General features: G+C 45.4%; 1 protein-coding gene across 9 annotated transcripts in view; it reads left to right on the forward strand.

The window, feature by feature from the left end:
• SORCS3 (sortilin related VPS10 domain containing receptor 3) overlaps nt 1–12,287 on the forward strand; it is a 313,332-nt gene that overhangs the window by 72,308 nt on the left and 228,737 nt on the right. The window contains exon 1 of one of the 9 annotated variants that reach the window (XM_083845060.1): nt 6,310–7,041. The exons of the other annotated variants lie outside the window; for them this stretch is intronic. Coding sequence (XP_083701186.1) covers nt 6,906–7,041 — 136 coding nt within the window. The 5' untranslated portion in view covers nt 6,310–6,905. Of the gene's footprint in view, nt 1–6,309; nt 7,042–12,287 lie in introns of those variants that run through there. 9 annotated transcript variants of the gene reach the window in all.

A 12,287-nucleotide genomic window follows, 5' to 3' on the forward strand; every position in this document is an offset into this window, starting at 1 on the left:
TGGGTATGTACGTTGGGTGTGGAGGTGGAGGAGGAGCTGATGGAGGGGAAAGAGGCAGAAAGAGGAAGATGAGATAGCTGAGGGGCGCTAGCTATGGTGTGCTAAAGGAAATGGAGAACAAATAACAGCAGCCGAGGTGGCAGGAAGGGAGGAATTAGTGGCAGGAAGAAGCTGTGACAGAAAGTGGATCAGTGGCTCTAGTGTCCAAGGGAGGTGGTCCTCTTCTTCCTCCATCTCCTGGCTGCATGCCTGCAATCCCCAGTGCATCCTCTGCGTGGTTCCCACACAGGTCCCTGCGTGTCCTAGGGCAAGCAGGGCTGATGTCCCTGAACAGAGCGGCTTTTTCAGCTGGGGCAATTCCCCAGTCTGTTTTTCTGTGGTTGCTCACACAGCTCTATTGGCAAAAGGCAATGTGTGCGTGTGTGATATATATACATTACATATATATCAGTGCGTATTTTAAACATTTGGGGTATTTTTTTATTTCAGAATGTTTTTTCTTCCCACTTGTCTTTTTACTTTGGGGAATGTCTGGAAAGGGTGGGAGGGACAGGTCCACAAGGCACACTTTTGCTTTGAATCACTGATTTTTAAAGAGATTTCCCTTGCCTCAAACTATAGGTTGAAAGTCACTGCAATCATTTGCTCTCCAAGAAGTCTGAGTCTTGGGACAAATCTCTGGAGTGCATCCGAACCTTCTGTCTATTGAATTCTCCTTGCTGAATATTGATACTGTTGTCTGGCTTACAGGGAGACATTTAAACTTACAAGTTATATTAGTTCTTTATTACATTTTCTTAGATGGGGCTGTATTTAATTTATTGCTGAAGCAGATGAGGCACCTGAAGTTGAGTTGTCAAGCCATGACAGCATTCAGAGAAACAGTTTTTCCTCTTGTTAGAAACAGATTATTGGAACCCAAGTGTACAAGCTGGGAAGTCCACAAGGTCTGCTCTTTGGGCTGGGGCGAAATGCTGCCCAGAAAGGGCTACACTTCTGTGGAAAGCACAGGGTAAGGGGGTAACTTCACTGGTGTTAAGTGTTCTTGCAAGCCTGTTGACACTGAAGGTCAAATGGGAAAAGATTCCTGTGCAGAACAAAGGGGATGTGTGCTGGCCTTCTCAGGGTGCCATGAAGGAAATGGAGCATTTTATTAGTGAGGGATAGCTGCTGATACTATTGGAGGACTTTGGCACAAAAGAGAGGTCCTGCAAGTCATGTGTTCCCAGACAAAAACTGTGGGACACTTCTTTCAAGGTTTTTGGGCACAATATTTTTCTTATCTGGATTTAAATGGCAAGAGTTTTCACCGGATTTGCTACTGCCTGCATGTGCAACTCTTATGTGTAATCACTTCTGCATTTCAGTCCAGAGCAGGTTATGTAGTAACCTGCACAAGGTGCAAGTTGTGCTTTCAGATAATTCTGTGTATTAGCCTTAACTTCTCTCAAGGTGTTCAGGGGTGAATGGTGCTGCTGGAAATGTGCTGGAGTGAGCTTGTTTCAAGAGATGGTGATGAAGCTTGAAATAGTTTTACTTGCTGATAGTATAAAACTCTTCCCTCCTGAAGAGAGGTAATTGAAAAAACTTCCTTGGACATTGAGAAGGCGATCTGGGGCATTTGTATTACGACCCCACCTCTCTGCTGAAGAACCTTCAATTTGCCTCTTAAGGAACAGGGCACGGTGTTTTCACTGACTTTGGAAGGGCGCCCGGATATTCGCTTCCTCTTTCCTTTGCAAAGAGCAGGTGGAAGATGACAAGTAAATGATGACATTATTACGCTTGCACTTTAATAGTTTCCAAGGAACTTGCGAGTAAGCGAAGGCAACACATGAAATATTCATGGTTTGTCTTTGCTCTCATACAAAAGGTTGAAAGCTTCTAGAGCTGGAGTTCAGGGTACGCGAAGCATATGGAAATAGTACCTGCAGCTTTGCCTAAAGGGCTAATGCTGACCTTTGTTGGAGTGATAAACAAGTTTTCTTTTTATCTCCATTAGAGAGAGAGGAAAAAAAGAAAGTAATTTCCACACGTAGGATTCAGTTTCTTTGTACGGAGCAGACTTTCCCTAAATCTCTAACCTCACTCATTTATGGTGATTTCCCCCTTGTTTGAAGGCAAAATTAGGTTTTGAAGGAAAATATTTCCCTTGTACCTCTTTCCTCCCCAGTTTCCAGAAGGACCACAGCTAAGAGTGGTGTGTGTGGTTTTATTTGTAAATAAGCAGAAGGAAATGGACCTTACAAGAGCAGAGTTTTTACAATTGGGTGTACCCAAGGGGGAAACTCTACCTTTCAGTGTAATCCCATGGATGTGTAAGCAGGAGGAGTGCCCAGATTGCTCCACAGATGCTCTGTGCCCATTTCCTCTCTAAGGGCCAGGCTTCCCTCTTGCAGGGGTTTCCAGTAACTCAAAAGAGAACAAAGTTTCTGTCTAGCTCCCTGCTGTTTTCCCTTCAGGCCTTTCTCTGTTCCAGCCCTTGCTCAATTGGCCCTTGTCATTAGTTCAAGATCCTGCTGTTCCTAGTCCACCATAACCGACCGGTTAAATGTGGGGAGCAGGTATGTGCGATGGTGCTGCTCTGCTGTGGGTGCTTGCCCCTCTGTGCACCATGGGTGGCTCTTCTCCTGCCACTGGAGGAGAGAGGTTTGTGCCCCAGGCTGGAGCAGCGACTCCTTGTGGATGTGCAAGCCCCACCAGGGGAGGTGGGACGTGGTGATTCCATGTGGAGCTGGGATCTTGGCACTGTGGCCAGGGCACTGTCAGTGGCAAGGAAGCCAAGGAGTGCTTTGTGGCTTTTTGTCACTGCTGGTGATATCTGGGTTGCAGGAAAGCCCTCGAGACTCACAGATCCTTGATGCTGCTTAATTCTCCAGGTGACTAGAAAACTTGCCAGCACTTGATCTGGGAGCTGGAGTTAAGAGTGGGTGTGAGGTCCCAGGAGGTGAGTGGCTCCAGCCACAGGGTGCCAGGTGGCCAATTCTGTGTGTGCTGAGGTTCCCTGTCAGAGAATCAGCTGGCTCCCTGATGGACATTCACCTCCTGTGTCATCAAAATGGTGAATATCTACAGCACTGGTCATCTGAAGCAGTCTTTGAAGCGGGCAGCTGTGTGTTTCTTTTATTTGTTTATAAAAACCTTTAGCTGTGGAGGTAACAAGCTAACAGCCCCGAGACTTGTTCTCTGCCTGCAGGAGGGGCAGAGTGCAATGCAAAATGCAAACCTTGGTAATGTCGCTGGGACTCTACCCTGACTTGGGCTGGGGTCTCTTGGCAGGTCCCACAGCGACTGGTTCATTTTTGGCTTGCAGGAGAGGGGTCTGGTCTATGGGATGCCAGGGAGATGCACATCAGCCCTAGAGTTCTGCTGTGGGCTCCTGAGTTAATTTAATCACCAATGGCCTATTTATTGTTTAATCAGCATTAGCATCCAGCTGTGACTGAAACGGCTAAAAGTCTGGTTGCATGGGTACTGGTATTGTATACGGTTTACTTAAAAGCCAACGAGTTTGTTACATTTAGGAAGCTGTGCTCTCGACCGGAGTACAGGCACTTACTAGCGATACCTGCCTTTTTCTTCCATATGTGTTCTTGCACCACCATTAGTGGGTACTTAATCTAGAGAATTAAACACCACGTCGTTCCCTGTTGGAGAGTGCCACATCCACAGAGACAAAGCTGACTCTGCAGCTTTTGGTACCGCTCTCTTCTGGCACTGGTACCGTTCTCCAAGTATTCAGCCACCCACCCACCTCTTCCTGTGCTCTGGTGGGGTAAAAGGAGACCAGCAAATGTGAAACTTTAATAGTTGGTGGTAGAACTAAGGGTGGAGTGAGAACAGAATGAATACGAGAAGTGGTAAGAGTACTATATTTGGGAAACTTTCGTACCTTTTGTCGTGTGGCTTGTTAATATTACTGGGTAGGAGAACAGAGCAGAGACAGGGACTGGCATCAGAAGCTGGGCTGCTACTGAGGGATATGCCAAGGAAATGTTTGTTGACTGGAGTTGCAGAGGCTTGCAGATATTCCTCGGCACTTCAGCTGTCAGCATTTTTGGCATTTCATAATCCCACCTCCTTTATTAATCTTTGCAGGACGTGATTGATTTTTTTTTCTTGTGTGTGTGCTCTCTAGTAATGCTGCATCATCCCTGCCTGCTCCATCCCGTGCTGCGCAGCACTGGAGGTGACATTTGCAGAGTGTCAACAATCCCGCTTGGAAAGGCCACTCCGCTCGGCACCGAGGGGCTCTCAGCAGTTCAACGCGATTGCTGTACCCTGCTCGGGAAGCCTGGCCTCACAAAGGCTTCTTGAGTGCTGGGATGGAAGAGAGGAAAAAAACAAAAACAAAAAACTAAGGAATATTTGCAGCAGACAGAGGCTGAAGCAGAGAAACCAGTATTATGAATAATGTGTCAAAGAAGGCGGTTTCTAAATGGCAATTGATACTCTTTCATCTGTATCTTACCAAACTCGAACCAGAAAGCTGGATGAAGTATTTCTGTTTGGGGTGAAGGAACTGGGAGGAAAAATGTTTTTACCAAAATGCAAATGTTTTATGAAGGCAGTTTCAGTTTTGAAAATAGATTCCATTTCTGAAAAGCATTTGGAAAATAAATCCATTTAAAAAGCAAGTGGAGTATAAAGGTATTGGGAAATACTTTAGCTTGGTTTCACTTTTCAGAAGCAAAAATGTTAATAGGCTATAAGAATTTAATAGAAAATATTTTTGTAATGGAAGTTGGATGTTAACTTCATCTTTTTTTTTTTTTTTTCTCCCCAGAACTAGAGGAGTTTAAAAGCTGTTGGCTGCAAGAGCCTTCTAGCTGCAATGTCAGAACAGGATTTCAGGACTGGGATCTCAGTGGACCTGACTCCCTAACTCTTTTGAACTTGCTAGATAGAAACTTGCTGTTTCTCTTGCTGATGTGTATGCTGATGAGTTCATCAGTGGTTTTGTTGATACAGTCAGGATTTTGGCTTTTTTTTTTTTTCTGAGTCTGGAATTTGGTGTAGTTTAGAGAAAGGCTAGAAGAAGTGGTGTAAATTTAGGTGAGATGAATACCTCCTAGCTTTGAGATCTGCTTTGTTTCCCTAATTTCAGGGGTGGTTCTATTCCTGTAACAAAGAAACAGCACAATGCCGTGTCTGCTGGTACCAGAGCTGGTTTAGAAATTGTGCTTCTAGCACCAGAGTTTTATTTCTATGGTGTGTGATTGTTTAGACATGAAGATAACTTCTGACAGGACGGCAATCATTTGATGTATGCGTTTTGTTCTCCAGTTTGCCACCTCAACAAAATATTTCTGCTTATTAATGTTGATATCAACACTGAAGGTGAGAGAGGGAAAAAAAATAATTTCAAAAGCATTGGCTGTGAACAACGTGGGACACAATTCATTAGGATGCTTGAGATTGCTGAAGTATGGTGCAGTACTGTGCCAAGTTCCAGCTGTCACTGCCCTTGGTGACAAGCAGCAGGAGGAATAATGGGTACTGGGTATCGGCTCAGAAGGTGCAGTGCACCGTACAAGAGGTAGCAGAGCAATGAGAGCCCTGCTTTGTGCCCTCTCACCGCACTGCTGCGGAGGAGGTGGAAAGGAATGGTGAAGGTCGCTTCCTTCATCACTCACGGTCCACAGCTTTTGTTGGCATTACACAGTCAAGCGCATACCAGGCTAAAGGGGGGACGCTGGTGACACGGTGAATAGGGGAGCTTGTCCAGCACCTGAAAGGTGCCTGTGTGCTCTGGTTAAGCACCCACAAAGAAGGCTTTCAGTGGAGCTGATGGGTTCTCTGGCTCTTGTAAACGTGGAATTTAGAGGTGCAGATATACTTTAGTGCCTTGCTTTGGAGAGCTGTTATCACAGGAAGGTGATAGGAGAGCTGGACTCTAAGGCACATTCCTGACTGTCCTGGTTCCAGTTAGGACAGAGTTAAGTAGCTCATAGTAGCTGATAGGGTGCTATGTTTTGGATTAGGATGAGAAGAGCGCTGATAACATGCTGATGTTTTAATTGTTGCAGAGCAGTGTTTACACCAGGCCAAGGACTTTTCGGCTTCTTGCTCTGTCCTGCCAGCGAGCAGGCTGGGGGTGCAGCAGGAGCTGGGAGGGGACAGACCCAGGACAGCTGACCCAAACTGGCCAAAGGGGTATTCCATACCATCTGACGTCATGCTAAACAATATATAGGGGTGGCTGGCTGGGGTGGGGGGGCCGGCTGCTCGGGGATAGGCTGGGCATCGGTCAGCGGGTGGTGAGCAATTGCATTGTGCATCACTTGTTTTCTTACACATTATTATTGTTAATACTATTACCATTATCACTATTATTATTATTATCGTTATTATTATTTTCCTGTCTTAATAAACTGTCTTTATCTCAACTCACAGGCTTCACTTTCCCGTTTCTCTCCCCCATCCCAGAGAGGGAGGGGGGAGGGTGAGCGAACGGCTGTGTGGTGTTTAGCTGCCAGCCGGGTTAAACCACAACACTGACCCGTCCTGAGATGTGCCACTTGCATGCGTTTCTAGAACAAGAAGCTGGTCCTTCCAGTAAAACCAAAACCCACCTTTTTTGTGTCTGATCCTCATAATTGGTTCAGTTTTGGTCTGTGCACAAAGGGCCAAATAGTACTGCTGGTAGTTGTGAGAGCTTTCGTATTGCTGATTTCTATCTGTTTTCTTATCACCAGAAGGTAATTGCTCCAAGAAGACTCAGTGAACACTCTGTGTGGCTGATGAGCTTAAATTTCTACTGAATACTCATCATCCCTTCCTTCCATCCCTTTTTGTATTCATCTAAATATGTTCCTGGGGGACAAGATGGATTAGTCATTGTTAAGCAATGGAAATAATCTTAATTCAGATCTATTCTCTGATCTTTTCTAAGAAAAGTTCCGATGTCTGTTTTCTTTGCAGAGTTGGGAGTGCTGTGCATTATCACTGGCTTGCAGCAGTGTCTGATGTGTGAACACATGGCGATTTCTGCGCAGATATTAGCACGGTGTGCATGGCAAAGACAGGAGAGGGGAGCAGGTTGGTTGTTGCTGGGAGTAGGATGGTTTTAATACCAGTAAGCAAACAGGGTCAGGAGAGTTTTAATAAAGTGGGAGCGATCTCTCTGCTGTCCTTTGTAGTCTGTCGTGACAGCTGGTTTGACTGCAGTGTTCCCTCTGCCTCCTCACCTTTCCAAAGTTTTACTCATGTTATTAGCAGGGAAATGAACTGTGTGGCACTGATATCCCCCAGCGACATAGTCACAGTGGAAGGGGGATAGTGTGGGCAGCCCATCACCCTTGAGAGAACATTAAACAAATCCAGAGCTTGTTGATCAGGAACTGTCTGCGTGCTGAGGCTGGGGAAGGCTTTTGCTTGCATCCTGGCTGCAGCCTGGTGCTGTGAGTGTTGTTCTAGCCTTGTGGTTGCACAACCCTTCACAGACTTCACCGTGGGTGTTCGCCCTTCCTGTGTACCAGTGGGGTCAGGAATGGATATCGCCATTTGACTGGCAACAGTCACATTTTGTACCTTGCTTGGGGTCAGACTGAGCTGGAACAAGGAGCTCCTCTCCAGAAATAAGTGCTGTGAGCAATTCATTATTGTCCTTATTTTCATGTCAAGATTTGCTTGAAAATAACTCCTAAGAGCTCTATTACTACAGTAGCAGCAGTAAAAACACAACAACAAAAAAACCCTGCAGCCTGGCTCCTGCCTTATGTTTTCTATCTCTCTATGGGTGTCCAAAACCAGCTGGTATGTGTCATGATCGCTATATTAAAGACAAGGAGACTGTGACAGAAAGATTGTTTCTTACTGGTATGCGTGCAGATCAGTAAAGATCAGAAATGGGACAAACTACCAGATTGCATGATCTGAAAGCTATAGAAAATAGCATTTGGGGAGTTCATCACTTGAGGTATGCTTAATTTTCCCCAAACTCTGTCAGATGAATCTAAAAGAATGCTAGAGATGTTCTTTGACTGGTGTGTGTTTTTGTTTCAAGGTAAACAGTGTCAGTGCTTCTCTGGCCCTGTGCACGATGACACTGGCATGATGTCTGATTCCCAGGGGTTGGGTACTGAGCATTTTACCTTGGTTACTGTTTTAATCTTGAAGCCACGCTGGTGGAGCATCATTGGGTTCATCCTCTTTGCTGTGCTGCCACTTGTCCTCTGCACTTTCTGTGACTTGAAGCAGACTCTTCAAAATAGCATATGTTGGTGGTATAATTATTAACATGATACCAGGACAGCATAGCGTCCCCCCAACAGGGGGGAACCAGCTGAAAATGCATGACATCTATCTGGTGTTGTCTGAGCTGGGGGAATCTCATATTTGTGCCCATGACATGAGCAATACTTCTGTTACTTAGCATTGGTTGCTCTGCTCCCTTGCAGCAGTGTGCAAGCACTCCACGAACTAACAATTCTTGTCAGCCTTGTAATGCAGGACAGGTTGTTCACAGGTGACCAACGGCTCGGTGACAAAAAGAAAACGTGCCAGTTTGTTTCTTTCCTCCAGGTGCATGGGAGGGCAACCTGTACAGCAGCGGCTGATCTGCTGCGGAGCTCAAGCCTGCCCATGGGTGAGGATGGATTTAGAGTGAAGAGCATTGACAGAGCTGCGTAGGGAGCTGACCTAGAGAACAGCAGAGGGCAACAGACAGCTTCAGGAGGGAGAGGATACTTCTTCCAATGTGCCCGTCTCTTGCTACTGCTATTAATTTTCCGATGTACTAAATGATTTACTTTTTTTTAAGGAACCAATTAATTGCTTAATTTCCCTTTGCCTGGCTCTTCTGTTGCATTGGGGCACAGCAGGGAGGCTGCGAGCAGAGGAAATGCCTGCTCTATTGGCTATTTCTAGGGAATTAAGGACCCGAACAGCAGCTAATCAGTGTTTTAGCTGTAGTTTTCAATATTCTCTGTGTTAATGTTGATAGTAGATAGCTGGCCCAATTAAAACAAAAATTATCAAAGCGTGTTTGAAGTGCCCTTAGGTATTTCTGCGTGAGTTTGTTGGAGAGCTGCTAAGAAAACAAAACCTTGACCTTCCCCAGAACACAGTCATCTTACAGAGAAGGATGGGGAGAGCGGGAAGTAAAAGTTGACGTTAACTTGTAGCAGAGATTTGGCTGCATTAGCTTATTTTACCTGTTAAATACAGTACCCTGCCTGTGGCACTGAGCAGTAAATGGGTGTTATGTTTAAGTCGTATAATCCTCTATGCTAGTTCTTAAGTGATATCCAGAGGCAAAGAAGTAGGTATCTTTCTGACTCTTAAGGCTGTTAACATGCATTCTGAAGCGTGATATCTGATTACTTTTATCTTTTGCCTCTACAGTTATTGACAGTAAAATTAACCAGCTCTTTTTTTTTTAAAGCCTGAGCTTGTTCTGAATACACCTGCCATTAATTTAATGGGGTCACCTTTCACTGGTGTGGGAGGCAACGGCATCCAAGTGGGGGTTGGAGTAGGGGGTTGGATTTCTGCCAGGATCCTCACTCAGACCTGATTGCCCGAGCACCACGTGCAGCTGGGCATTGCACTTGTGTGTACGTGTGCTGCATCGTGTGAGCAAAAGCGGCTGATTGCATGCGACAGAAACCACCAGCCACAGACAAGAGAATATGCTTGCACACGCGGCTCGCATTACATGGTTGTAGAAGTGCACAAAGGTTGTACAGTTGCTTTGTAAAATCAGGCTCCTCCAGTTTAGTGTTCAAATATTGATATCAAAGTTGAGGATTTCCCATTTTCATCTTATGTGGTAAGCTGGGTTCAGGCTATTCTCTGAAAGGGTGTTGAGGAATTGCTAGATTTCCATGTTAGTGGGAGAAAGTGGGGACAGTTAGGAGAGGGAGACTACCATTTTGAAGTCAGCAGTGAGTTTTAATGCTGAAGGTACCCTCTTTTGGATCTGAGGTCTAGGCTCTAGTTTAGTTCTGGATTAGTAGCTGTAGTCTTCACACACAAACCTAGCTGAAAGATTGTATTATGGGGAGCCCTGTGTGTACTGTGTGCATCAAGTGACACACAAATACCTGATTTAAGGTATTCTTTTTAATCCCAAAATACATCAGGCTGTTTGCTCTTACTTCACTGGCCTTAATGTCACGTCAGTGAATACAAAACGTGCCATGGTTCTTAGCAGTGGGCTATTCGTACTGGTCAGACTTCAATGTGGACAATTGTCTGCACCATATCAAATCAATGCAGCAAATTTCAGTTGGATAGCGATGTCACCTTTTCTCTATTGAGCTCTTGGAGTGTCTCCACCTCAATAGAAGGAGAATCAGGAGGGTGAAGAGATTCCTGATCTTACGTGTTAGTGGATGAGTTTGAGTATAGTTTCAAACCGTCCAGAGGGTCAGTGTGAGGTTGCAAAAGGCTGTGAAATCTGGGTTGCAGGGTGCTTTAGGAGTATAATACTAGTACCAGGTATCAGAAGGATGTGCCTGCCTGCTAAAGATTGCTAGAGATGGTGGCAGCTGCTCAGTCCAAGTGCTGTGATTTGGAAATGAACTGCAGTACAAGCGATAAAGAGGAGGGATCAACTTTTTATTGGGTTGCAAGACTGATTTCATTAAGGGGAGATAAAGAAGATTTTGCTTTAAATCCTGGCTTTGCCAAGACTTCCTTTGTGCCACAGTGCAAGACACTAGGCTCAAATCCTCATGGGGAGTTAGGTGCCTGATGCCAGCTTAATTTCCATGGCTGCTGTGTGCTTGCATAGGAGTTGGAGCTGTGTGAAGCTGGTTTCTCAGGTCCCAGAATAGTTGCTCAGTTGTGCAAAGAGGCTTTTTTTTTTTTTTGGAGGCACAACAGTTTCAGAATAAGCTTGTGTCTGTGGGATGTTGTTACACCTGTTTAAGAATACGTTCCTTGCACTGATCAATTTCCCTTTGCAGACAGCTCTTGGTCTCTGCAGCTTAGTTCTGCACCTGTAACATAGAGATATTATCCACCATATTTCTCAGGTGGTAAGATCTTCTGGGAACGGAGTTTGGCAATGTTCTTACAAAAGACCTAACAATCCATAGGCTTCATCCTGTTTGGGATGTGAAGCGCTTTCTGTGCGGGTAATTACTTTCAATGTTACAGTCCAGCATCTGTCCCCTTGCGCTGAGCTGCTCGGCTCTGATCACACAAGGGGAACCAATTGCTCTAAACCACTTTCCTCCACCCCCCTCTTGCTGTGTTGTGCAGCATCAGTCTGTGCACTTGGTTTAGCCAAATCCAGCACTTGGAAGAAATAAAGTGGCCTAGATACTGTGAATCTTTAAACTTAATATCCAATAGGGAACTGAAAGACAATTAAAACTTCTGTGCACCCCTTGTAACTATCTTTCTAGATCTTCTACTCCTCAGCAAAAATGTTGCAGGCTGAACTGAACTGCCAATACCAGCAAATATTTGTCCTTGCATTAGGTTCTCCAAGGGATGGCTTACTGCACTCAATTAAAGCTAGTGCTGGAAACTGAGAGCAGCTGAGGTTTGCAGGTCTTAGATTTTGAACCGTCCTGTGTTTTCAGAGGCAGTGTTATTTTTTGGATTATATGATATTAAAATGCAAAATGAAGATATAATGCTGCTGGACAACTGAGCTGCAGGTGGTAGTAGGTGCTTACTCTGCTACTGGAGAGCTTAAGGCTGCGTTTGTGGCGTGGCACCAAAACCCTGTGAGCTGTGGATTGGTGATGGGTGAAGTTCCTGAGGAAGGAGTCCACAAGTGCCTTTTGCTGGTCTCATTCCTCAGAGAACTGGGAAATGCTCAGCACCTACTTGGCAGCTTGCAGAGTTGGATCCTGGACTCTAAGGGGGTTCATGCCAGAAAATATTCCCTCTTTTAATAGTAATAATAAAAAATAAAATCAGATTTCCATGTCACAGCACATAAATACTCCTCCCACCTTAGTCAGGAGGCCTGGCCCAGTCTGTGCTGGTGGCTGGCACCAACAAGTCAGTAGGATCAGCTGCAGTGGGACTCTCGGTGCCTGGGAAGGTGAAGGACTCGATGGCTGAGGGATGAAATTCAGACGGTCTAAAGCCTGGCAAGTGTACTTGAGCACTGTTCCTGAGTTCTTCTGTTATCAGGAGATGTAGGTGAAGGTCCTGGTTTGGCTAGAAGCTTCCCATGTGATTTCAGGGGATGTGTTCAAAAGGGGCTTGATATTTACAGACCTGAGGGGTGGGTAGCAATTCCAGGCCCCTAAGGCTCTGTCCTGTGGTCTCTGGTCATTGCTGCTTTTCCTACCAGTGAGGAACTGAAGTGATCGTAC

The sequence above is a fragment of the Anser anser genome (assembly GCF_964211835.1).
Source record: "Anser anser genome assembly, chromosome: 7".
Taxonomy (NCBI): Eukaryota; Metazoa; Chordata; class Aves; order Anseriformes; family Anatidae; genus Anser; species Anser anser.